This window comes from Pogonomyrmex barbatus, unplaced genomic scaffold (genome assembly GCF_055798465.1).
Source record: "Pogonomyrmex barbatus isolate J1 unplaced genomic scaffold, ASM5579846v1 scaffold6, whole genome shotgun sequence".
NCBI classification, from domain to species: domain Eukaryota; kingdom Metazoa; phylum Arthropoda; class Insecta; order Hymenoptera; family Formicidae; genus Pogonomyrmex; species Pogonomyrmex barbatus.
This window is the reverse complement of record NW_028297160.1, coordinates 3,793,352-3,820,456: the sequence shown is the minus strand read 5'-3', so window position 1 is coordinate 3,820,456 and position 27,105 is coordinate 3,793,352. Positions and strand designations below refer to the sequence as shown.

Below are 27,105 nucleotides of genomic sequence, written 5' to 3'. Positions count from 1 at the left end.
CCATCGATTTTGGAGAATATGTAAAAAAATTGAATAAATTATATGCTAAAATTAAATTATAGTATTTGTAGGAATAGATAATTTGGTTATGGTATTTTAATAAATTTAATAATCTCAGATTATTGAAATTTTTGTATTAATTCGATCCTCTACTAGTATATGCCACATTATATGAATAATTATTTCTAATTTAGATAAAAGATTTAAAAGACCAAAGAACGATCTCTTTTTTTTTCTTTTTCTGTCCCTTCTTTTGATCTCTTTTTTTCTTCATTTTTTCTCTTTCTCTCTATATATCCATATATTTATCTATATACTTATCTCTACATAGCTATTTATCTCTATTATCTCTATTATAACTACTTATCTCTATTTATCTCTTACTTTATAATTTGTAACAAAGAAGATGCTAATCAGTTTTTGCTTAATAATCTATATCGCGATTATATTAATCGCGATTTATTAATTAATTATTTTATCGGAATTATATTATCACGGAAGATTATCACATGTGTTTTAAAAAATGGGTCAAAAAATATCAATAAAAATTTTTTTTTTCCTAATTTCGTTCATGATTATTATTGAATCCTGCCATTTATTCTTATGTGCTAGAGACGAGAGGTGTCATAATTTTTGACAATGACATGCTTTTTTTCTGTAATTTTTGACAATTATCACTTCATACACACACATGCGCGCGCGCTCACACACACACACACACACACGCGCACGCGCGCGCGTGCGTGCATACACACCAATACGTACAATGAATTTTTACTATCAATCCTGTTTCTTATAAATGATTTATTTTTCTCTTTTCATCGATTGACTTTTGTTTTCTCAATATACATAAACATAAATAAATGTACTATTATCCGTATAAGCAATTATCTATATTACATATTAAATAAAAAAATTATTAATGAGAAGTTATAACCCAGAATATCTAAAATCGATGCATAAGATAACTTCAAGATGTCTTTCAGAGTTCTTTACTATAGTACTTACTATAGTATATTATATATGTAATAATGTTTAAAAAGTTATGAATTTTCAGGAAATAAGTCACTTGAAATATATTTATTGAAATATATTGAAGTATATTTCAGTAGAGAATCATTATTTGATATGCTTATAAGTCGTCTCTTTGATTAATAAGCATTATCGTATTAGTTATAAGATAGAGCAATGTTTAATATCATTCACTATCAAAGAAATGCGAAGAAATTCGAAGCAGCGTGTTTTGCTATATCTCATACGAACGCCGATGAATGAATGGTAACACGTGGAACCGCGCTATTCGCGCTCGTAAACACGACATACCAGCCGCGGTCGTAAACACAAGCTCAAGGCTACAACATAGTCCAGCTACAACGAAATATTCAACAATTATAAACAAAATTTATTTTTCACCTTTCGATAACAGAACTTTAAATAAATAATTGTTATATTTTAAATAACTTTTAAATAGTCTGTATCATACATTTGCTATTTCATTTAGGATGCGTGCGTTCGTTTTGGGCGCTCATGCACTATATTCTATCTTTGACGTGTAATAAATAATAAAGATAAAATAATGCTTATAGCGTCAAAAACAAACGCACTCTTAATAGTTACAATTTATTAGTGATACATGTATAAATATATCTTATATATTTTATCTGTTATAATAAACGATTGATACAATAAGCTAACTATACGTATTACAAAATATAAATTACATTTAAATCGGTGATAATTTCAAAAAGCTTTATTCCAAGAGAATTTGTGCTCAACATTAAAGATATCCGAATTAGATCATTAAAGAAGCGCAGCTCTTCCATCATGTTAAAGCAATATCCGTATTGTTTATAAAAATAAATCATTATGCTTCAAAAGATAAGCGTTGTTATTAATGAATACGAGTCAGTTTCATCGCCCGGAATATTTAAATAAAACAAATCATTTGATAAATATAAATCCGACAAACACATAACTGCGCGGACTATCATAGTATTATAATATGCATCGATACATCGATGTAAGATACATCGTAAGATACATCGATGTTCAGAATGTCTAGAACTCATCGCGACTCGTTTCGAAAAGAAAATGTGAAGATACGCGGAGCGATACGTAACACTACCTGCTCGCACGAAGGTCGATGGTCGAATGATAGCTGAGTGATAACACACTGCGCGCGCGTACACAATATCCGTCGGTTATAAACAAAGTATCGAAGCAGCGCGTTATTGTATCTCAAACATGAAGGTTTCACCTTCACCAGGTCTATAACAAAATTAAATATAAGAGATATATATATTTCGTTAGATTTTGCATACAATGGAGGAAATATTAGGAACAGGAATAAATATTAAATTTTGGAAATGAAAATTCGAAATAGCATTAATTAATATTAGTAATTGTATGAGATTTTAGTGTCGAGGTTGTGCAGTATGTGATGTAAATATTTTAAAAATATATAATATTAAAAAAATAAATGGCGCGTGAAGAGCGTGCTTTGTACTGTTCTAGTGAACAAAAAAAGGAGGATTGATTCCATTCAAAAAGAGTACCGGCGATATGCCGGAGGTAAGAAAGAGAACTGAATGCACGACTGTGTGGTGGGCGTTTAGGACCGGTTGAGTGTATACATGTATGTACACGTGTGTGGCTTTTCTCTGTGCGATATGAACCGGGAGCTCGTTAATGCGCGTGCACGCCGGAACATAATGTGCCATCGGGCAACGCTAATAGTTGTTTCGTACCGACGACAACCTTGTGAAATAGGCCCCTTGTCCTGGCCCATGTATCGTACGCCGGTACTTGTACGATTCAGTCGCCCACGCAAATCGTGGATGATTCATGCAACGCCTCCTTCGACGAGCCGACGCCGACTCTTAAAGGACTGTAAATTTGTCTTCTTTACTTTCTTTATCCGAACCGTTCTGTGCACATAATGCGATCCCTCCTTTCGTGATACTCGATGAAAATTGATGACTACACGTTAAAGTTTGAACCTAATTCTCCCGACGATGTCTACAAAAGCAATTTGCACAATCTGGCTTATATATAATGAGTCGTTACAATTTATAATAAAAATATAATAAATGTAATTTTGTATTAAATCTTTTTTACTGAATAAGTACGTTTAAAAATAACAATATAGTCTTCTTTAAAAGTATGCACAAATAAATATTAAAACTTTATTCTTTAATAATTTTTAGCAAAATTAATAATTTTCATTACCGAAATAATTGATTTTAAAAAAATTATTTGTAAAAACGATAACGACAAACTTTCTAACTTAATGATAGAATAGAAAAGAAATTTATTCTAGCGCAGCAAATTATTTATATTTTAAATATTTTTAAAAACGTATTCTAATAATTTCAAATAAAAATAGAGAAATACTATTTTCGTTACTAAAAATTCAGTCAGACAGATACTTTACGACAGATAAACGTCTGCCAATTTGTGCCTGTTCGACTGTAACTCTCGTTGTAACAAGCGGCATTATTACGTCGTAATGTCAGAATAATGGCATCTCTTACTAGAACAATGATGTTGGCGACACAGCGAAGTACTGCCGCCCCAAACACTTTTACTCGTGGGCAAACATGATCTTTCTTTTTCCCCTCTCGTAAAGAAAGGCACTGTCTGGTGCAGCAGACGCATCATTGTGTATCGCGGTCTTCGCCACCTACATAAAATTTTAGAGAGATATGGCGATGAGGCATAGCGTCTCTCTTTTTGCATCCACAGATTTTATTTCAGCATATAAAGCATGCATTAAATCTTAACGTAAGGTATTTTATTAAAAAAAATATATTTTTTAAATGTTGCTGATTCAAAATGAGAATTGTAATATTTTATATATAATAAAGTTTTATTTCCATAAATTTGTTTTTAATGTTCGAGTAAATTATATTTTCTTAGGTTAATATTAAGATTTTAATTAACAGATACTTCAATTGATATTGAAAAAAATGTCTGTATCAAAATTAATAAATAATAACTATATAATAACTATAAGTATAATAACTATAAGTTCGATTGATTTTGTGCGTTTATCGTTCCGCTCAAGAAATTTGAAAGAACAATTTTGGTGATGTCATCGACCCTTGGAAAAGAGTGTCCAGGTGTATGCCATGGCTTGTTTTCCGGAATCTCAACACGCATGAAAACGCAATTGGACGGGTACCCATGGAACGCTTGGAAGGCGAATCTCTTAGCTTTCCCAGCTAAACGTTCCCCTTTGCATCTTATGCGGTCAAGAGGGTGACGTGTTCACGTAACGAGAGTGAGGGAGCTACGCAAAAAGGAGGAAGAGGAAGGCGGCGTATAGGAAGGGAATGCAGCCCTACAGTGCTTCCGAAATATGCACCGGCGAAACGCATACCAACACATGAGTACTTGCATATGTTGAGAAAACGTGGGGAGTAGCGGTGAATATCCCACGTGGGAGTGAATGCTTGAAAAATTCCTTCACAATACTCGTTCCCCCACAAGCTCGATTCAAAGAAATGTCATCGTTCTTCAAGTAACATGCATTACTCCATCGATAGTGAGATCGGATTCTCACAGTCAAAAGAATCGCGAATTATAACTGGGATACAAAATATTACTCTAATATTTCAATTACTTTAATTTTGAGTATATTAGAATTATTTATTTTAACTGAAATTTATAAAACTGGATGTACTTTCTTATTATTTGCAATTTTATTAAAAAAGATAATCATACATTAATTAATAAATTCTTTTCGTTTCTTTTTCATTAAATTTTAATCTAGGTTTGATTAATTTTTACAACGTAATTTCTACAATTTTTAAAATTCCTTAAGCGCATATTTAGAAAGTAAAAATTAAAGATTGAATTTCTGGGAAACAGATATTTAATATCGATTGTTAAAATTTCTTTAGACCTGAGAGCTATTGTATAGTATATATATATATATATATATATATATATATATATATATATATATATAGTTCCGACTTTAATACAAGCGTCTTCTACAAGCCATCTTTCATTGATTTTACAGTTCATTGATTTTAGCGAACGTTGAGTCACCTGCCGGAATTTTAGCGGGAAAATTTTGACAATGCCAAACTTGCAACCCCACACCTTAATGCATTAAACCCACGACGTGAATCCCTTACGTGACGTGTCGGCTGCATGTGTAGATCAAAACGTGACGTTAAAAGTTCTCCGATGGTATTTTGGCGGGAAGCAATAAGGTGTCTTGCCTTTGAAACGCGCCTGCGTAGCTTGTGCAATTCCCACACGAAGATTGTACGCTTCGAAATTTCCCCCTCGTCATCCCCTCGTTAATAACTCCCTCTGCGACAATAGAGGGACCGCTGCTTTAGGTTCCTTAAGCAGCGGGAGGAGGGGGATGCTGACTGGATAAAGACCACCAGTTACCACCTGGAGGCACCGTACGTTTCAACGTGGGAGCTTGATTGTGATATATCAAAACTATATTTTCTATATTCGCAAATGCCATATTCAGATCAACGAAATAAACCAGATATTAAAACCAGATATTAAGCGTTGCATGAAAGTTAAGTAAATTAAATACTTTCTTCAAATTATCATATTGAAACTATCAAAATTTCAAATAAAGAAATTTTAAGTAAATAGTAAAAATATAGAAAATATACACAGTAGGAAATTTTATTGAGATGTTAATTTTAGAATCTTATCTTTTTGATTAGCTCTATGATTGCACTTTTTATGATTGCATCACAGATTACAAATAGAATATTATTCATATGAAATAAGTAAGTAGTGATTCGTTGATATAAATTATCGAAATGTATCATCTGTATCTGCATGAAAATAACGACGATAATATAATATAACGATAACGACGAATAACGACGATAAAGAACATTAATTCAATCTAAAACATATACAATACAAAGTACATTAACGTCACTCTAACAATATGCAATTTATGATCGGTGAGAATCGAGACAGTTAGAAAAATATATATATAAAAAGAACTTTCGAAGGCTTGAAGAATGCCGAATATATATTAGATTTCGGTAACTTATAGATTGTTAGCTCGGTATAAGGCTCGGTACAGTGTAAGGCGTATTACGATCGGCATTCGAGCAATTTGCAATCTGCAATCGGCGAGGATCGAGGATCGCGTACCTGTCGCGCCGACAGTCCGAGCTCGCTGTCCGCCTGTGTCGCGCTCCTCGTACGCACAGATACGCACGTTCAGTTTATTCGGGGTTGCATTGTGGATCGACGGGCCGAGGTCAGAAGGTTCTGAATCATCCCGATCCTTATCGGTCCTGTCGATTCTCTCGAGTTGCACGGGGAAAGGTATCCGAGACAGGTAACCCTCGGTTGCCCGAAGATAAGTCACTGCATGTCTAAGCGCCGTGGCCGATTATCGTCCTCGTCGATCGTGCTCGATTATCTGCAATTCAAAATGCCAAGACGACGACGAGAACGACGACGATGACGACGACGACGACGACGACGACGACGACGACGACGACGACGACGACGACGACGACGACGACGACGACGACGACGACGAGGAGGAGGATGACGACGAAACGCGCGGCACTGGCTTTATGCGGGAGTGCTTCTGCCTCCGGCAAACACCGATTTACTCTCGCTCGCAATCAGTAACATTGGTTACGTCTCTCGCATTCGCATACGCGTCACGTAGTAAGCCGTGCAATTTGTGGCAGGACGGATTGAAAGATTTCACATCGGCGAACTACAGATACAGACATTAAATCAACAGTAATACGAGAGCAATTGGAAATGTAAAAGAAGCGTTATAATTCCTATTATAGAGCCTAATTTTTTTCATAAAACTTGTTTGCTGATACTGTAAATCAGGAAAAAAGTTTGAGTAAACGTGAAAATAAAATATTATTAAATCAATATAACGCACATATGTAATAAAGATTGTCTATATACATAATAAAAAATTTCGTTATTCTCAATCACCACGCCTTTATTTCTTTTATACAATTGCATTGCGCCTAAACGGAAGCAAAACATAATTATATACGTAACGTATAATCAGCCTCAAGACGAACAGGTCACAATCACATTGTTACCAAAACACAAGCAGAAGCAGCAACAACGGTGGACCTAATTAAAATGCCGGTGCGAGTAGCGGAGGGCGGTCGTGGGAAAGGCATAGAAATAAAGTGCGGCGAGATTTTCGAAAGACGATATCGAGAAACTCCCCATTTCCTCGCAGAGGAGGCCTAGTCAGTATTTCGGCGACCCTCAGGATCGCTCGAACCCTTAATCTAACCCCTTCGAGACACGAACGCCTCTAATTTGCATGCGCACAGCGTATGCAATAACGTCTCCCCCTTCCTCCCTCTCTCTCTCCCTCGTCGCGTATGTTTTCGTCCTTCTCGTTTGACCAAGTAAACGGCAAGTAAAAACGTGACGTCACTCTACTGCGAGGAGCAAGCAATCCCCGGCGAAACAGCTGCTCGCAAATTTCTCACGCGTCCAAAAGCCACCGCGAGACAATTGAACTTGATTCCGGTTCGCTTGGGGTGGCTTCCTCGAAGTGTAAGAGACGAGGGCGAAGAAACGAGGGAGAGATCCGGTCCATCCATATGGGCACGCACCTTCCGCCTCAACTGAGGAGCCCGCCCCGATGATGCTTCCGGAAAAATCGATAGACAGGTGGAGCAGATGTAATCAGGATGCCACATGCTTAGACGATGCGGAAATCGTCGCTGAACATTTAAACAAATCGCTTAACGTTTTATCAAAATTATTTCGTAATTCAATATAATATCTATATAATCAATATCTATATAATCAAATTAAAATTAATTCAATATTTTATTTCATTTTAAAAAATGTTGAACTTCTTAGAAATAACTTCTCTAAACTTAAACTCAAACAAAAGTTATATATGTTGTGTAAAAAAATAAAAATCTGTAACAATCGCAGAACAACATTATGCTAAATTAAAAAAGATTTCAATAAAATCCTTGAGTCCTACAAGGATGAAGTGATGACTCTTTGTGTTGTCGTCTCACTCGTGATATAGTTTTATAGTCAAGCAGTCTAGAATCTTTACAAATGTTTACAATATATTATTCTTTTGAGGACACGTGTACATGGCCATCCTGTTAAATCCTGGATCTGGGTCCTCGTCGAAATGTTGCAACGATCAGTAGCGTTTATCGATGTCGGACTATCTCCAGACGATTCGGCGATTCGACCTCATAACAGAACGGAGGTCCTTGCGTCCTGATCCCGCTGTTCGACTCGGCTAGATATCCTGAGGTAATATGCATTCGTCGGCCAACCGAATGAATTATGCAAACTCCCAGGGACCCGATCCGCACAGTCTTTATGCGTCGATTTCTCTTCCTTTTACCTTATTTTCGTTTCCTTTTTACATCTTGCCCGCTCCTGCTGACCTAGAACTTATAAATACACTAGGGAAAAATGTAAGGATATTCTAAATGAATGTATGCTCTTTTATGAGTTAACAATGATACGTTTTATTTTATTTGCTTGAATTAATACAAATAAGTAAATTAACAAACAGACTACTTCAAATAAATATTTTATTATTACGGATTAATAACAATTACAATTTGCAATTCATCTTTTAATAAAAAAAATGCTACGATACTTGTTGATTATGATGATGTAAGCTTTATGACATAAAATTTTATGTAGAAACTCTTAAGACATAATAATAAATTAATAGACCCGCGACAGAAATATGATAAGATATATATATATATATATATATATATATATATATATATATATATATATAGTAATTTAATGGAAAAAATTGACATCTAGTGTGGATGAATAATGGATAAAGATAGTATGAAAAATAGGACGAAATATATTATCAAATGATTATTTGTTATTCGCAACAATGGCATTGGCCGAAATATGAAATGCGCACGTGTTGCTAAGCAAAATTCAAGTCTAACCTAGCAATGGAAACTGCACTCGGCAAACTACAGATCTAAATTCATTTATTCAACCGCGCGCGATCGACGCAGTCTGGTTTCCGCAAGTGATGCAAATACTAAACAACGAGGCGTGGGCTTGTTTGCAATTGCCTCCCACTCCGTACCGTTGCCGTTATACCAAAGCATAATCAGCTAGAAAGTTTGAATTTACATTTTATAACAATGTTTCTCAGCACTTGAATTGGTGTTATCAGCAATATTTGAATGATTCATATTATTTTCCAGAAAAATAAAAGTTTGAGAAAAAATTTTTGTCAAAAATAACAGTCTTTAGTAGAAAGATGAGTAATCAATCAAAAAGATTAAAAGATTAAGAGATTAAAAGAGATTAAAATTAATTTTCAAAATGTTGATGAGAAAAAAATGTATTGTTAATATCAATGTTTGCTGCAAATAAAAGAACTAAGACATAGACATATCTTCGCATAATGTCAAACTTGTTAATTTATCATAATTTCAATCAAGATAACTATTGCATCAAGATAACTAATTTTGATTGCTGCAGTGAATAATTAATAGTAGGTATATTTACATTTTTTCAGATCATCATAAGATCATTCTGAGAAATTGTCATTGGCGCGACTAAAAGAGGTGGAGTTTGATATGCTTGAATAACTATCGCGGTTGATAAAACGATTCTTTCTTCAAAACTTATATATTGACGATGAGAAGAGGTGTAAAACGTCGCTGCTCGATATGAACATTACAACTGGATAGCTGTAATGTAGAAACGTTTAATCAATGTAGCGTCAACGACATTCCACGCTCAATTAAATATTCGTGATGTCGATAAATATGTTGTCCATCAGCCCGTTAATCATTAGTTATATCGAAGCGCATGAGTTTTCGTTCGCATTTAGCAAATGACTTAACTTATCTTCCAAGATCAAAGTTAAGATTAAGTAATGGATAAATTTTAATATCCAGAGCTCTTTGCATCAAGACGTGTTTGTTCTTTTCTAAATATGTATATATTTTATAAATAATAGTCTGTTTTCAATAAATTAAAATTATCATATCATAAAATTATATAAATGCTCTAGATTATAAAACTATAAATACTATCAGTAAATAAAATATATAAAAATTTGTAAAAAATATGATTATGTTTCATCTAGTTATTAGTAACATACTTGTAATGTAAAGTTAAAAACATACAATTTTATGCTAATATAAAAATTTATCCGTTACAAACTTAAGACAAAGTAAAAAATTTTATAAATATATTTTGCTATACGATATTAATTTAAATCCAAAGAATTTTAAAAAGAAATGCAAGAGCGTATATATATTATTTTAAACATTGATATTTATTTATTAAGGACATTAAGCAATTGTTGTTACAGCCGAGTCTCGTACATTAATTCATTTATTTTGTTCATTATATAAAATTAGTAATTACATTGCACCGAAAATGGCGTATATTAAAAATATTTTTTCAGGCATATCATTAATCACATTCGCATTATATATGCTTGGTAATTATTGAGCTAATTTTATATGTTATTATCACAAAATTTCTAAATAAATTATTTGAAACAAAAAAATATTTCGATAAGACATATCATCAAAAATAGATTGTTCAATTTAATTTAATGCAATCCTAAAAAATTAATGTAACATATATTGAAATTTCAGCGAGAGAGTAAAACTAATTTTAAACAATTATTTACAGGATTGATGGCAAAATTCAAATTGCAAGAAGTTTATTTTGACAAAAAGAAAATCATGTAAATTCATTTTTATCTTTACAAAGAAGAGGGAAGAGAAAGGAGAGAGCGGTCATCGTGTCGCGGTTCATGACATACACGACAGAAGATGAATGCTCTGCGCTTTTGTGAGCGAGCCGCAACTCCTTGGGCGGGATGCGTGTTTTCTTCATCTCGCTCCGACACCATGTGTGTACTCTTATGATGAATGTCGACATTAACTGAAACAATAATTCAATTAAGACTACCGTTACTCGCGGCATCGTGAGGTCGACAGCTACGTGCACACGTGTCTATTGTGTACACTGCATATAATATTGATGTCGATCGAACGATATATGCTTAAAAATCATTCCTAATTGATATACATTTTGACGTCGGCATTATAAAACAGAATACATGATTTAAAGGATATGTTTTGAAAGACACATACGATTATAAATTATGTCTTTCTTGGTAAAGATATATAATTTGATACTAGATAAAATATATAATATTCTCTTACTACTTTTGTATGAATTAAAAATTTCACATTGTATGATATTCACTTAGCACGCATAACTGGTGAAAACATCAAAATGAGTTTTTTCATTTCTTTCAGAACTGTCTTTAAAATTAATGTTTTTTTTTTCTTTCCAATAAAACATAATATGCTATTAAGTATAATTGCTGTTTACTAAACCCAATGAGACCATCAGATCAAAATGCTATCTTACTTTCCCTTTGCAATCTAAAGAGAAATTCAATCTAAAGAGAATATTAAATCATAATTCTTGTTTCAAAGCAAGAAGATAATTCACATTCACTATTAACTATACTGATTCGATTAAGTTTCCGTACTTTCGTGAATGAACGAAGGAGCATTGTTTCTACGTTTTGTCTGCGGCTTTCGACTTCCACTCTCGCTCTCGACGAGAGATAACAGCGTAAGAAAAAGAGACGAGGGTCTCTTACCGAGTATAATTATTAGTCACGCTGTGGTCAGGGAATGTATACCTGGACGCTGCCTGACCGAAACCAACATAGATTCCATGTTATTTCCGTTGATTACATTCATTATCGGATTTAAAGTTAGTAGACCCTTAGTTAAGAGCGTCCGAATCTTCTCCGTTGGCCTGCCGAATGCTACAACTCCAATCGGGATTCTGACGCACGAACACAGCAAGGAACACACCGAAAACCGTATATTAATTTTATTGAGCCGCACCGATTATTTTGCTCTCTGCTGTTCTCCACCGACCTCGTATTTCATTATTTCTCGTTTTGCCAATGCGAAAAAGCAGACGTTTCCGCCGTTACAACAACCGTACAAAGTCAGATTCAATTAGATCGAATTTTATGTAGAAAATAAAATATATAACACTTATATACTCAACTTATCATAATCAAAGAATAAAAAATTGCTTCATTAGCACTTTCAAAATTTCAATAATCATTGCTCTTTATTATTCATAACTTAAAAACTAGATAATAAATTTTAATTTATTAATTAAATTTCAGTTTAGACAATATAAACTTAGACATAATTGTTATAACACAAATGTATGTATTTACGATCATATTTTAATATTAAAGTACATATTACTAGTAAATAAATAATATTGCTAGTAAATAATATTACTAGTAAATAAATGTTTTCTTATAATAGAAATATTATTTATTAAATTTTATCATTATTAATACATACATTATTCATGCACATTGCATCATGTATGATTAATGGTTTGATTGCGAAACTACGAAATACAACTTGTCATACATTGCCTGTCACAAGTATTTGCGAAATCACTCACGTAAGATAATGCGAGAATCGCGTACATGAATACGGTACATATCAAAAATATTTCGAAAATACACGCCTGGGAAACACGCGTGTTGTAAAACGTTCCGTATTTCTCTCGTACGGCAAATGATATCACAAACTGAAGGAAAAGTTTCAATCAAGCGATCAGGTCGACTGAGGTCATCACTTGACTTCAAAATATTTTGTCGGACATCCACTGATTTTTTTAGCGCAATTGACGATTAAGTCATTTTTGTGGTTATAAAGATTAAAGTAGTTGACATGTTTTTTTTCTAGCAATAACCAAAAAAAAATCACACGTTTTGATCACGTGTTTATCACAATATTTTAAACAAATTGTATACTGTCTATTTTTCAATTTGAAATAACTTAAATTCTGAATTTTATTATATTCAAATTGTTTTTATAAAATTTATTTTTCATCTACAATAAATAATATTTTTTATACAGTCACAATTGCAAACAATATATGTTATTATGTTTTACACGATAAATTTGACCTTCATATTGCAGATGCATCAAAGCATGAAATAGATCAATGAAATCCATGACAGATTTTTCCATCGGGCAATGAAATTGCTGATCGAACGATGTCATATTGGCCCCGATCGATACAATTGCGGCCAATTGTCGATGTTCCCGTTCCCGATCAATTGAATTTGCGGTGGGTGCTCGACACAGAAAACAATGCTGTATCAATGCCGATGCGAGTGGCATGATGAATGAGTGATGTTCGAAACGTTCGATTTCCACACTGAAAATTACGTAAATGCCATTAATTCAGTTTTATCAAGCTTTATTCATAAATTGCCCACGTGATACGTATTTTTTTCAGTCAGTATCTTCTGATTTTATATATGCCAGTTGCAAGTTATTTACGAAAACGGATATAAAAGAAATAAAAATGTTATTAATTAAAATAATTACAAGAAATACTTTACTGTAAATATGTAATTACAAATTGATGCATAATTATAGCAAAGAAATAACACTAGTATCAAATATTTCGAGCCATCAACAAAAATTAATGTAATAAATAATGGCAATTAAAAAAGCACATTATGATGCCATCAACATATATAATAATTATTTCATTGTTAACTACATATTAAATTAATATACTATATTATACATTATTTCTGTCGCATATTATCCTCGATCTCTCGACCTCATGGATAATGTCTCCATTAAATATTCCGAATTGTGATAAACAAAAAAAGATATCGCTAGACATGGCGATTAATTTATGCATGATCTTACAGCAAACACTTATCGCAAGACAAAATATCTGCAATCACTGATGCTTATGCGATGTTACTAGGTTGGAACGGGTTATTTCACGACTCTCGTTCATCTTGAACTCAAGTTTGCTACTACAAAATGAGGACATTTCATAATTCAATGAACTATATATCATAATATATATCGTATATTAATCACAGCTATGCATCATATAGTGATTACAGCATACATGCAATACTTCACAAAATGCTTAACACTAATCAATTATTAGATATAACTAATGTTCTACAATCTTTTTATCTTAATTTTTGTGAAAAATTGTGTGATCAGTATATGAAAAATTCGTCTACTTTTGTCTACTTTAGCGCACTATGATTATAATTGATTATAATTGACACAAATAACTTTTGAAATACAATTAACTAAAAACGAGATAAAATAAATTAATTGCTGGATTACAAATAAAACTTTATTGTTTATTTCAATCCTAAAAAGAAATTTTTTAAATATTAATAAATTATTAGATAAATAATTTATAAAATATAAGTTTATAAGTTAAATATTTAATTATTGAATACTAGAAATACAAAATATAATAAATAAGATAAAGTTAAAATAATTGGTTTTGACAGATACGCAAGATAATATAATAGTAGATTTGAAATTATATAATTATTATGTTTGTGAAGATACTAATTAATCATAAGAGATAATACACATAAACATTACTATTAATTGAACTTAAAATAAAATATATTTCTCGCCGAAAAATCGTGATATTGTTAAAATCTACGATTCACATAATTATCCACGGGCTTTCTATATGATGTACTTCGAGAAAGCCGGTCTCGATACGTCAAACGAGATGACGCTGGATAAAGCTTGTGTCTGACTCCACTATCGATACATTAATTAAAACATTGATGCTCGGCCGTGACTGGCAGCAAACTCACGCCCAGATTCAATCATTCGAATATAACGTCGCACTTTTATTTTGCTCCTGTCCTACCACTCGATATATCTTATTCTTCTTTTACGACATTTATTTTTTCTACGAGCCTATAAATTTTTTTTTATTCTGTTTATTTTTGCAAAATTTTCTTAGAAATTTTTGTAGAAATTAATTAAAAAATACACTAAGAGAATATTTAATTTACTCAAATAATAATAATCAAAAATTTTTCAGATTCAGATTCCTTTCATAAATCTATATCGCTTGCATGTTGCTGTTATACCACTAAAATAAATATTAACAATAATTTTATATAAATCAGACTACATAAAGTAGATTCATTTAAAATGTATACAATTTTCAAATATACATAAATATATATTACTTTTAAAATAGAAAATATATTCCGTTAATTATTTATTATAAAACCATAATTTAAAAATATTTAACAACATATATAACATATTAAATTATCAATCTTTATTTTCATTAAAACAATTATTAGCATAAATTTGATTAATCCTATACTTCAACACGGACATTTGATTAATTTTAAGATTTAAACACTTGGTGTGGGAATGGCAGGAAATCCCTGTACGGACCTCACCCCACCAGTTGCTTCGAAATTATATCACTTTGTGTATAGGTACGCGCAGTGTGGGACAAATCTCAACCCCCGGCGGACGCGCCGGGGGCGGTAGCGGACGATTTCCGAGAGACGCGGAGAATAGGGTAGTATATTTTACCCTCGGAGAAGGGCGCGTCTCCAAGGGAGGAGTCGGGCAGCGAGGATGCCGCCGAGGAGGCGGTGGAGGAAAAGGGACGAAGAGAGGTATCGGGCGTGGGAACGGAGGGAGAGAATACTCGCCACCCCTCTCATCGCCGACTCGTTCATCGGAAGGGGAAGATGAGTTTTGCAAACCAGAGAGATCGTCGACAACGAAAATCGTCGTCGTCACTTAGTCGTTTCTCGTTCATTGACACGCGTGGGTTTATTTTTTGATCTTAACGTAAAACACATCGACGAGTTCCTTCAAATACGATTTGCGATAGAAGGAGAAGAAGTTTTTCTAATATTTTTGTTTTGACATAAATTCACATTAATTAATTTGTGTTACGTAAAAAACTTTGCTGTTAATGTTTCTTGTCGACAGACATTATCGTAATTTTGTAATTTCTTGTAATAATCTTGTAAAAGAGTGCGGAAAATACCATAAAAGAATCGCTTCCGATGTGCTTCTGATTTTAAAAAAACTCTAGAAATTATCAGTTATTACGATTTATCAGTTATTACGTTTTGACATATTATGAAATGAATACCGTATCCCGGAAAAATTGTCGAATTTCTACTTACATGAAAATCTCCTACGATGGTGGAGGTAATACATCCTACGTATGTGAACGAAGAGCGAGGTTTCAAAGCGGTGAGTACAATAAATTATATAAAATAATTATATTATTATATTGCATTATCGAAATTATTCGTATTACACGTGTGTAAATATTAGTACATAATTAGTACGAAATATATGAATGATCTATGTATCTATTCTGTACGACTTAGTTATTCTTAAAAGAAGCTTTTTAAACTAAAGAAAATCATATAATAACATCGATTATGTAAATAATAAATTAAATTAATAGCTTAAATAATTTACGTTTAAATAATTTAGCCATAGTGTTATTAAACTGTTGAGTTGCAAAATCTATAAAAAGTGTATGTTTGTGCGCCGTGAAGTACATTTAAGAGATTTCAAAGGTACGTACATGTCAAGATAGAAAGAAGCCAAAGAGGAGTCTTTTCAGTCGAAAATGGAGAATTTTTAATGCCCGATTCCACCAACGTAGATTAACTTCAATCTCTGTTCAACTTCCTCTTCATTCTTTTCTAGTTCTAAGAATTAGAAAAAGATGAAGAGCAAGTTAAATCGAGAATAAAGTAAATCTACTTTGGTGAAATCGGGCATAAGTCGAACAAGACTAACGTAAGGAATGCGTATGAAACTCACGAGAAACCGGAGTATCGCGCGTAATCGAAGGAGACGGAGAGGCATACGATTCGCGGGATGAGAGGCTGAGACCGGAGGAGAGAATCGAGTAGGAAAAGAGGGAATGTGCAAGACGTCCGACGCGAAGGGAGAAGAGGGTGCGCCCCGCAAAGGGGGAGCCCAGGAGGAACGAGGGGAGACCGTCCGTGCCCCACTCCCGCTGACCCTCTCTCTCCCTACCAAGGCTCGTGTCGCGTGTCCCATCTCCCACTTCTCTTCTCTGCCGACACGTACACCGACACTACCGTCGCGTTGCCGCGAATCCGGTGTACCCACACGCGCGATCGCGCGCACCCATGTGTGCATCTGCAAGTGGTTTTGCTGCAGTTGGCCGCGCATTCGTTCCGAGGGAAAACGCGCTATTCTCTCGGCTATGAAAGGAAGAGATAGAAATAGGGTGGCCCGCGCGAGCTGACGGGATTGGAGGGGAACGCGGGGCAGGGGGGCTACTGTCATGCGTGCCGGAGATGCACGCGCGCGCGTACACGACGGTGTGTCGGCGTCCACGCGTGTGATGAAGAGAGAGAGAGAGAGAGAGAGAGAGAGAGAGAGAGAGAGAGAGAGAGAGAGAGAGAGAGAGAGCCTGTCGGAAGAGAGAAACGAGAGGACGAGAGAAGAGACGAAGGAGAGAGAGGTGAGACTTCTCCTCAGGGGCCTTAGTCGCCGACTGTCCGCTACTACGTGCGGTGTTACACTGCCATCGTCGTCATTGTCCGGCCCTCTCTTTCTCTCCCTCGTCGCTCTACCTATCCCTCCCACTCCGCCCTCTCCCTTTCTCTCTCACCTGTTGCGGCGCACCCCTTTGATCGAGTCGTCTTCGTGCGCCCCGCTCGGAGATCGTACTTGGTAGCGACGCGACGCGCACTATCTCGTTCAGTATCTTTGGAAGAACTATCACGTGTCTTAGAAACAGCGAGGACGCGATCGAATCAACAAGATCTTCGAAGTCGCGAAGAGAGGAATTATTCCGTTTTCAGATGTTTAATCGAATTGTGAGTTTCGAAGAAAGATTTCGACTATAAATGTCTATCACGGTGGAAAATTTTTGTGTTTGAGAGAGCCAAATATATCAAGATATCACGAAATTTCACGACTGAGTTTCCAGGACGAAAGATACCACTCGTAGTCGACGGTTATAATCGTTCGAAATTTCGTAGTATTGTATCTGTTTACGGATTAGTCCTAACGCGAACCACCCCATCTATTTGAGATCAATAAATCCATGACACAACGACCGTGGATGTGGAAAGTGCCGAGCGAAGTATAAACAAGATTGTTAGTAATACATATATGAGATATATCCTGAGTATATCTTTAAATATATACGTACGCCATTCGATATCGTACTTTATCGTTAAAAATATACTATATTTCCTTCTATTTTTACACGAATTATAAAACGACGCAAGTGAACAGTTCGTGACAGAGGTTAACGTTTGATGACGGAGGAAACAGAACGTTGCCGATCAACTTATAGGCAACGATTGCTTTTTCATGGAAATAGAGGTTGACTTATTTGGAAAGTGAATTTTAGTAAGTGTCAGACAAATGCATAATATAAATCGCAAGTGAAGTGGAGTGTTGACTACGAAGTGTACTGTCATTGAAAGGCGCTCTTCATTCCGTCGTCACCATTGAACGACCGTCGACAAACGGATTCACGCTGCCATCTGCACGAGAGGTGAGATCGAGGTGTGATTCCTCGTCAGAAATTTTATCAAATTTACCTATCTCGTTTATTCTTAGGCCAAACCTTGCGTGCTTACATGTCTAAAATACCGACCATAGAAGAATAAAAGAAAAGAGATATTTTAATTTTATTTTATTCATTCTTCAAACTAGAATATTTCATCATTTTTAATACTCTAATGTTAAGAAAACATATTTTATGTATCAAAAGAACGAATTTCACCCTCTTAATATGGATGTATACTGTATTAAATAAAGATTGGTATATTATCTCATACTTATCTCATAAGAAAAGAGACAAGTTGAAGTAATTAGCGATTGAGAAATGTGGCGGCTCATTCATTTAACGAACCCAATTATGAACATTCCATTTTCGCATTCACTTAATGTCACTTTAATAAATTGCGTGATATATTAATATTATAGGCATAATCATGGCATGATTCCATTGTCACATGCATTCGTTTTGCATCACCCGTTAATTTTGACTCACTCATTAATTATTTATCGATTCTAAAGGTGTGTCTTCATTGAAGTTGGCGAACAATTTACGAACAGATTGTGAACTGTTTTATTTTTTTCATGTGGACGCCCTTTATTCAGAAAATAAGACAATTCGTGACTTGTTTGTAAATCGTTCCGATGGACACTTTCAAATATTTTTCCAAATTTCATCAGGTATTAATAACGAAAAATGAGTTTCAACTAACATTATAAAACGCTTAAGTGTTATCGTTGGAAATCATCGAGGCAGATACTATGAAAGTTTGTTTATTAATTGCTTTGGAACGATGGAGATGACGCATGGTGCAACGAATGTCATTAAAGAGAAACGATCGTTTACCTTATCGGAGATCATTAGTGCCAATGTAGTGTCCGTCCGTGTCCATTTCGAAATATTTATTAATGTTTCCTCTGTCACGTTAACAATTAAATCATTTCTCTTTATCCCCTACTGTTATCTATGCGCGTGCGTCACAAAACTCATCGTGTTATCGTCGGGCCCAGAGACGAAGTCCGATGTAAAGCGGTCAATATGGGCGAGCATTAACTTAATAAGCGCCTCCTTAACAAAATGCTCGCGCATTTGGAAAGAATAAACTTTCCAATGATATCATTTACGAAGAATGTGTACCGAGAGCAAGTCCCTCATCCCTGCTCGCGTGCACGCGTTTAACGAGCGGTAATAAAAATATCTAATAAGCTACCGCCACAATAATTAATTCTGGCAATAGCATTAATCGTTGCCATCGAGGCGGCAATTATTTTCAAACGTACTGCCTGTTACGCGTTTCGTCGTAAAACTATATTGCCGGCGCTTTTTCTACTCGATATCTCGTAGCGGTGTAAAACGCCGGTTCTCAACGCTCGAAAAGCGAGATACGCGTTTACCGCGCGCATAAACAGAGTATATTTTTGGAGATATTTGGCCAGATAAAAATATTATTCTTTACACACGTACTTTATATATATATATATATATATATAATTATTAAGGAAATGATTACACTATACTGCATTATATTATACAAATTTATCGATTTCGCTTATTTTTATTACTCTATTTTTATCTCGGAGGCTGCATAAGAGACACTATGGATATCAGCGGAAAATCTGTCGATGTTTCATTTCGAGATTTTCCGCCGTATATGTTATGGCAAACACGCGGAGAATCACGTAAATTATGCGTGAGGATGCGGAATAAAAGGAAAAGACGTGAGAGGTAAACTACATGTATATCATTTAATGCGGATAACGCTATCGGATACAATAACAGTAGCGCATTCTCTTTGACACACACGCGCAATTCGGTACTTACATAATTCGCGCATGTTACAGCAAGTAGTAACGCGGGTAGCTGACATGCAATCCGCTCATTCTTTCGCGGTAGAAGCTGATTGCAACCGAGATACAAGCCAGACGGCTAGTTCGTAAGAACAACTGCTCCAACGTCAGCACAACTGCTCCAGGAAAATAGACTACTTCTTCGCTTTGCAATGCGCGAAGATCACCTTTTAATCCTCCAGACATCTACTTCATAGTTATCTCTTATCTTCATATTACCTTAATACAAATTCTGAGGGAAATAAACTTATATATATTTGTAGTCAATAATTTGCTATGATTTTTATTATATATAATTTCCATATATTTTATTACGCCTTCTTAATTCTTTCAAGGAATAAAATAAAATCATTTCAAAGTATTTTTTTAATTTTCTGAATATATTTTAAATATAGGTAATTAATATTTGACCTTTCGACCATCGAATTCGAACATCGCTCTAATTTTTGTTGATTTTGCAAACAAAATTATAGTATGCTCAATTCCAAAGAAGAAATGATGTGGCAAATCAATATCTTCTTTTTACTATAATCGTATTATATAACACAGTTAGCCTCATTTGGAGCAACGCAACTCTTAGTTCGGGGATCAAAATGAAGACCCCCGCCGCAATACTTTGGATACCACTCGTTATTGTAACACTCATAATACATATTGCAGTTACATTCATGTTTACGTTTATCGCCATCGCATGTGTTATCTTCGCAATTTCCACCTGCACGGTTTCGAACGCAAGCCTGGCACGTGCGACTAAAGCACGTACCAGGAGTACAACTTCTCAAATGTTTTTCACCTTTTATGCATTCGTAGTACAAATTACAATTATCTGTTTCGTGAGATATTTTGGCTTCCGGCCAGCAGCCACTTTCATCCTTGTCAGGACAATTAATACAACCGGCTCGCCATGGCCAATCGCAAACCATTTCCTGTCTATTGTAATGTAGCCTTGTATAGGGATCTCCCTTGATCATCAAGGGACAATCTTGCAAAACTCCTTTACCCAAGAAGCACTTGTAGAATTTCGTACAGTTAGTTTCGTGCGGAAGATTGCTCGCATATTTCTCTGGGAATGGACATACTGTCGGAATAGTCGAAAGACAATAAGATCTTTCTTTCAAAGAGGATTGTTGAATTTGATTTTCAGTCGCAGTAATTTCGGTCGAAAATGTCAAGAAGGCAATAGCAAAAATGTATATTCCTATATCAAACAAAATTATTGTTATAATATCAGACACGATACAATTAGTGATATAACCGATTTTTATTGCAATCCAAAAGCTATCAATTATTTATATAAATTTAAAATGATAAAAACTTCTTGATATGTACGCTCTAAATATATAGTTCCAACGTTTTATTTTAATAGTTTTTGATTATGATAATATGTTATACACTTACCCTTCATCGCCTATTTCCAATTTGAAAATTTGAAGAAGAGAATATCGTTATATTAACACCTTATTCGTTTAAATGCGAATTCAATTCAGACAGACTGCCTTTTATAAATGTGCATTATCACCAAGACAGATTGTCATATCTTCATCGATATTCATCGAAGATATACTTTTCCTGTTTATATTATCCGAAATCGCTTGTTCATATCCTTTCGAAGAAAAATTTTTATACCACAAATTTCAATCAGATACAATGAGCAATTTCCGTGTGTGAATCAATAAGTTACAGTACAAAAAGTTAAAATTATAATTAAATTTTATATCATATTTTATATCATACAATTTTTATCATTAAATTTGATTTTGATCAAAAATTATACCTATAAATAAAACGTAATAATTTAAAAAGGCACAAAGATATTTTATGCGATTTTCAGATGTCAGATAATAATCGAAACACACAAAACCTTTTATTATTCCACAAATTCCTAACGTATTATACTTTTTAGTTGATGCAATGCGATTAGGGATACATAATTTCTTATGTTATCAATTATACCCTTGAAATTCATATCAATCGACCTTTGATTATGAGCATTATCAATGCGTAATCTGTATCATGGTTATCGTTAAATATGATATCGATAAAAGGAATAAAATTAGTTCAAATAAGAATTTCTCATCCGGATGAGACAAGTGAATGTGTAATCGGTTAATCTTGGAGGCACATCAGAATGCATGCCGATGAGGAGAGTGTTGGACATTAAAATACAACGAGATACGGTCAATCCGTTATCCTTGAGAAATTTTGACTGCAATGTTGTAATATTGTGTGTAATATTGTAACCCCTTCTTCTAATATTCTAATAGAATAACAAATAGCTAGCGGTTCTGCAATCGACATTCATTATTTTATGTAACGCGTAAAATCATCTTATTTTACAGATCATCTTATTTTTTTGCCTGAGATCGATGCACAAGTATAAATTTACTATATATTTTATGCAATTATATCATTTCTAATTATATTTATAATTTTCATTTAATTTATAATAATACTATTATTGAAAAGTATATAATCTATTGTCTGTTATTAAATAATATAAATCTATTGTAGCAAGATTATTTTGTGGCCATCGATGTATTGTACAATAAATTAAATTGATAATTATAATAATAATGATAAGCAGTAAATTAACTTCGCCTTTGTAATTTATTTATATTTATATGAAAGTTAAATCTAATACATAATTGCTCTTTACTTGAGACAGCATTAAATTGTCATTATTTGTCAACTACTGTGATAACCATGAAAATCAGAATTATCTTTTTACAATTAAGTTTATCATGTAAAAATTAAATTTTATTTAGTAAGAAAACTGTAATTGTAATTAATATTGTATTTTTCAATATCTTAAGAATATTACTAATTGAAGTTTATTATTTGTATTTTGTCATCTCGTAGCGGCACATGAAACAAAACTGTAAACGTGAAACACAATGAAGTGAAAGTAGCTTCAATTGGACTTGTTTCACCGGATCTATTATTCTTGATTTATTGGCGATGTTATGACGGCGTTATGGCGTTCGATACCAAGTTTGTTTGCGATACGTCAATACCATAAAGAAATTCCAGCATTGCGGACCAACGTAACGGCGATGCTAGTTAACGATTGAATACGCTACGATAATCCATCGAATGCTATAAAAATATTTAATGCGTGCGCATACATGATTTTATATTATTTTTAAAATTTAACATTTTTCCGATTAAAACTTTCAATAATATTTTATATTATCGCAAAATCAATTTTGCGCTTTGTATATAATTTAAATATATAAAAAAATCAGATATTATTTAATCGTCGGTTTTGTTTATCATTATCTGTTCTGCAATCTTGACATTAATATTTTTAATAAACATGTTTTTCAATTTTTATTATTTACAACTTTATGAATTTAACGAGACGGATCTACGTTCCAAATTCCAAGGACAACGAAGTGGAAGTTTCGATACGGCCTGCTATGCAGGCACCGTTGGATCATAAATCCCCACGCAATTCCAGTTATCGCATCGAAGTAGACTGCCGCTCGGCGGCAATTTGTTATCGGCCGATTTATTGCATTTCAGCGGCTGTCATGGAACGTCGTGGCAAACGAAAGTATCTATTCAGGATGGCGATTTCTATCGACAGAGTATGTCAGTGTACGGTGAAGTAATATCAACGTGATGTACACCATAACCTTCCAGTCCACCAGTCTACGTACGTACCAGTAGCATAGCAACTAAGGGCTGAATGTACCGACCTTATTGTATATATACACCATATATCACTACGTGGCTCTCGCATGCCCGAACTCGCTCGCACGCACGCACGCACGCACGCACGCATGCACGCACGCACGCACGCACGCACGCACGCACGCACGCACGCACGCACGCACGCACGCACCACGCATGCATGCACATACGTATGAATGCCTTACAGGCTGGATTACGTGCACGCGTCATACGTATAAATACGTTCCGCGTCGCGATCATATACGCGCGAGCAGCTTGTGCGTGTACGCGCCTGCCCTAGAGGAGACAGATGCGTAGCGCGCACGCATTTGCGTCCTCGGCACGCGAGCACCCTCGCATGACTCTTTTCTCTCGCACTATGGACTCACCGAGCGATTCCGCCATCGTTCAATGAGACACGCATTTTGATAAAAACGGCGTTATATATAAAAGATTTGTGCGATTTTTTTTTATAATTCATGTCGATAATGCAACGAAATAATATATCGCTTTTGCCCCTTGAAGTTATAGGCAATTGAAGTATTTTATATAATAAAAAAATAAATTATCATAAATGAAGCCAAATAGATAAGATACGTTAAGATAATTAACTGACAATGAAGCACAAAGTGCCTTCCACGAGATATTTTTAACTATCTTGACTTACATCATTATTAAATAATTTTTATATATTTTTTTATATATTTTACTTAACAAATACAGTACAAGTAAAAAATTTATTTTATTGGTTCTAAAAATATTGCTTCTATTCCCTTTTGATATCGAAAATAATTGGTTCGATTTTTCATTTTAATTTCTATCGAATAATGTTTGAATAAAATCAATGCAATTGCCAATTTTTTGTAAGTCTCAAAATGCGTGAGATACCGAATCAGATCATGTCGTAATCAAAAGGCGAAATTGCTACGCGATATTCGTCGTGGTCACCGTCGGTAGGATGACCCGGTTTATACATAAAAAGATCCGTAAGAAAGACACGTGCCGTAGGAATCGCAACTTTGACGGAGCAGCTGGCGAGACGAGCCAAAAGAAACATCGAGGAGTTCCCTAGTCTAGACCTAGATCCATCTCTAGACGATCGGACGGACGGGCAAGCAAAGGGACAAACGGAAGGGGAAGAGAGAAAGAGAGATCGCCAGACATGCCCAAAGATCACGACGATGGTAGCACGTGCCCCATTCAAGACATCGTCTTGCTGCTAGGGGCCCCTCCACCCTCAGTAACTTAGCCTCACCTAATCCAACCTCCTAGCCGGGACTATTCAACCGGTGACGAGGCCGGCTCTTTGTGACACGGGTTCGATCAAAGTAGCGCTAGTACCGATTCAGTCGCCGTCTCGCTTTCTTTCACGCTTTTTTATCACACTACACATCAGGAAGTTATAACGTCCGCTGCCTTTCGACGGGCTCTGCAGAGGTCCCCGAACCTAAGGCGGCTAATCAGCGCGAAATAATAGAACAGGGAACAGTAATAAAGATTGGGTAGTGAGATGTTTCTGCTTTCAGCATGTAAGTCGCTATTCTTTGATATCACACGATAACTTGCAAAGGAAAAAGACACGAATTTCTTTTTTGAAATATGTAAAATATATTAAAATATTGTACATAATTGTACATAAATTTAATTATAATTATAATTATAGAAGAAATATATATGTATATATATCCACAAGGAACTTATGAGCAATTTTTATATGTTTAATTTATCTAATTGAAATCGCAATCTACTTAACAAAATAGAAATCTGATTTTTATTCGATCTGATTTTAAATATCAAGTATTCTGATAATTACAGAATATATATGAGCACGTATCAAAATTGCATTTCTATATCTCTAAAAAACTAAACTAATAAAGAAATTATAAATCAGTACATTAAATTAAATTCAATATTATTAGAAGTAAGCAAATAACGAAACCAAAGAAAATGTGATTATTTGTCAGATTTGTCATAAAGATCACAAGTTGATACATTCTATTGCTTTGCTCTAAATCTAACTGTGTATCCATTTTCTCCCTTTTTCAAAGAAGATTCGACTTTCCAATAGAAAGAATCAATTTGTCAAAGATTTGTGGACAAATGGACATTTAGCTTGCGAAACCGCCTCCGCAATAAATCAGGAAAAGAATACTAGCTTTCAATCTGCTTGCACGCCCTTCAAAACCCTACGGGGGATTGCTTTTTCTACCTCTTGTAAACTGACCATAAAGATTTGAAAGCTTTTTGGACTTTTCTCTCTTCCGATAGAGAAAAAGAAATAGAAGGACAATAGGATAAAGATGCTACTTATTGTTCTTGTTTGCACCATTTAAGGACAACAGTATGCATAATATTGCAATGGATTCCATTTAAAGAACATAAAAATACGTTTAAAGAATCGTAAAAATACGGTTCTACCTACAATAGGAAAAGAGAGGAAAAAAAAATTGATAAGGATTGAAAAGGAAAACATAATTTTTTCTATGTCAGGTTAGAATCCTTTCTTTGGAATGTGGTTATGTGGGCATAAATTCCTAGCATTCCAATTTGATAAAAGAAACTCCTCTTTTATTGCATTAGATATTTTTCTTTCCACATATTTTGTCTAGCCAGTAAAGTTTAGGAATTATGAATTAAGATTCGAACATTTATAGTTGTTCTTTTGTAAGATTTATGCTCGATTCCACCAACGTAGATTTACTTTAATCTCGGTTTAACTTGCTCTTTATTTTTTTCTAATTTTTAGAATTAGGAAAAGATGAAGAGTAACCAGTAAGTTGAACCAAGATTAAAATTAATCTACGTTGATGGAATTGGACATTAATGATAAATATTTACATTACAATGAACAAAAATATAAGTTTCTATTGACTCAACGCATTATATAATTTATATTATTTTTCTCTTATCTTGAATTTTTAGAAATCTATTTAAATTAAGATTAAAATTGGAATGAAAAATTACGTACAAATATTAGCAGATGTTACACAGCTATAAATTCTATATTATTAACATATATTATTAACAAATATTATTAACATATTTGACTTGATATTACTTTTCTGTAATTATATCCATCAAAATCTCACATTAATCTATGTTAATTAAAAAACAAAGCGATATACAATGCTAATAATGCGATTAACAA

General features: G+C 34.1%; 2 protein-coding genes and 1 long non-coding RNA gene across 3 annotated transcripts in view; 1 reads left to right on the top strand and 2 right to left on the bottom strand.

Annotated features, from left to right (window-relative positions):
- Nucleotides 1-10,934: 10,934 nt before the first annotated feature.
- On the bottom strand, nucleotides 10,935-17,494 carry LOC148935105 (uncharacterized). Its single transcript, XR_016140558.1, has 3 exons — nucleotides 16,468-17,494; nucleotides 16,055-16,089; nucleotides 10,935-13,260 (listed from the first exon to the last, which is right to left on the bottom strand). It is a non-coding gene; the product is annotated as an uncharacterized LOC148935105 (long non-coding RNA).
- An 11-nt stretch (nucleotides 17,495-17,505) lies between these two features.
- klu (zinc finger protein klumpfuss) overlaps nucleotides 17,506-27,105 on the top strand; it is a 67,805-nt gene continuing 58,205 nt past the window's right edge. The window contains exon 1 of the mRNA XM_011641675.2: nucleotides 17,506-18,429. The gene's annotated coding sequence lies outside the window, so the exon portion shown is untranslated. The remainder of the gene's footprint in view (nucleotides 18,430-27,105) is intronic.
- Nucleotides 20,162-21,756, bottom strand: LOC105429011 (putative chitinase 10). The gene is made up of 2 exons (XM_011641657.2): nucleotides 21,681-21,756; nucleotides 20,162-21,480 (listed from the first exon to the last, which is right to left on the bottom strand). The coding sequence occupies exons 1-2, from the start codon at nucleotides 21,685-21,687 to the stop codon at nucleotides 20,819-20,821; spliced, it is 669 nt and encodes a 222-aa protein (XP_011639959.2). The 5' UTR covers nucleotides 21,688-21,756; the 3' UTR covers nucleotides 20,162-20,818.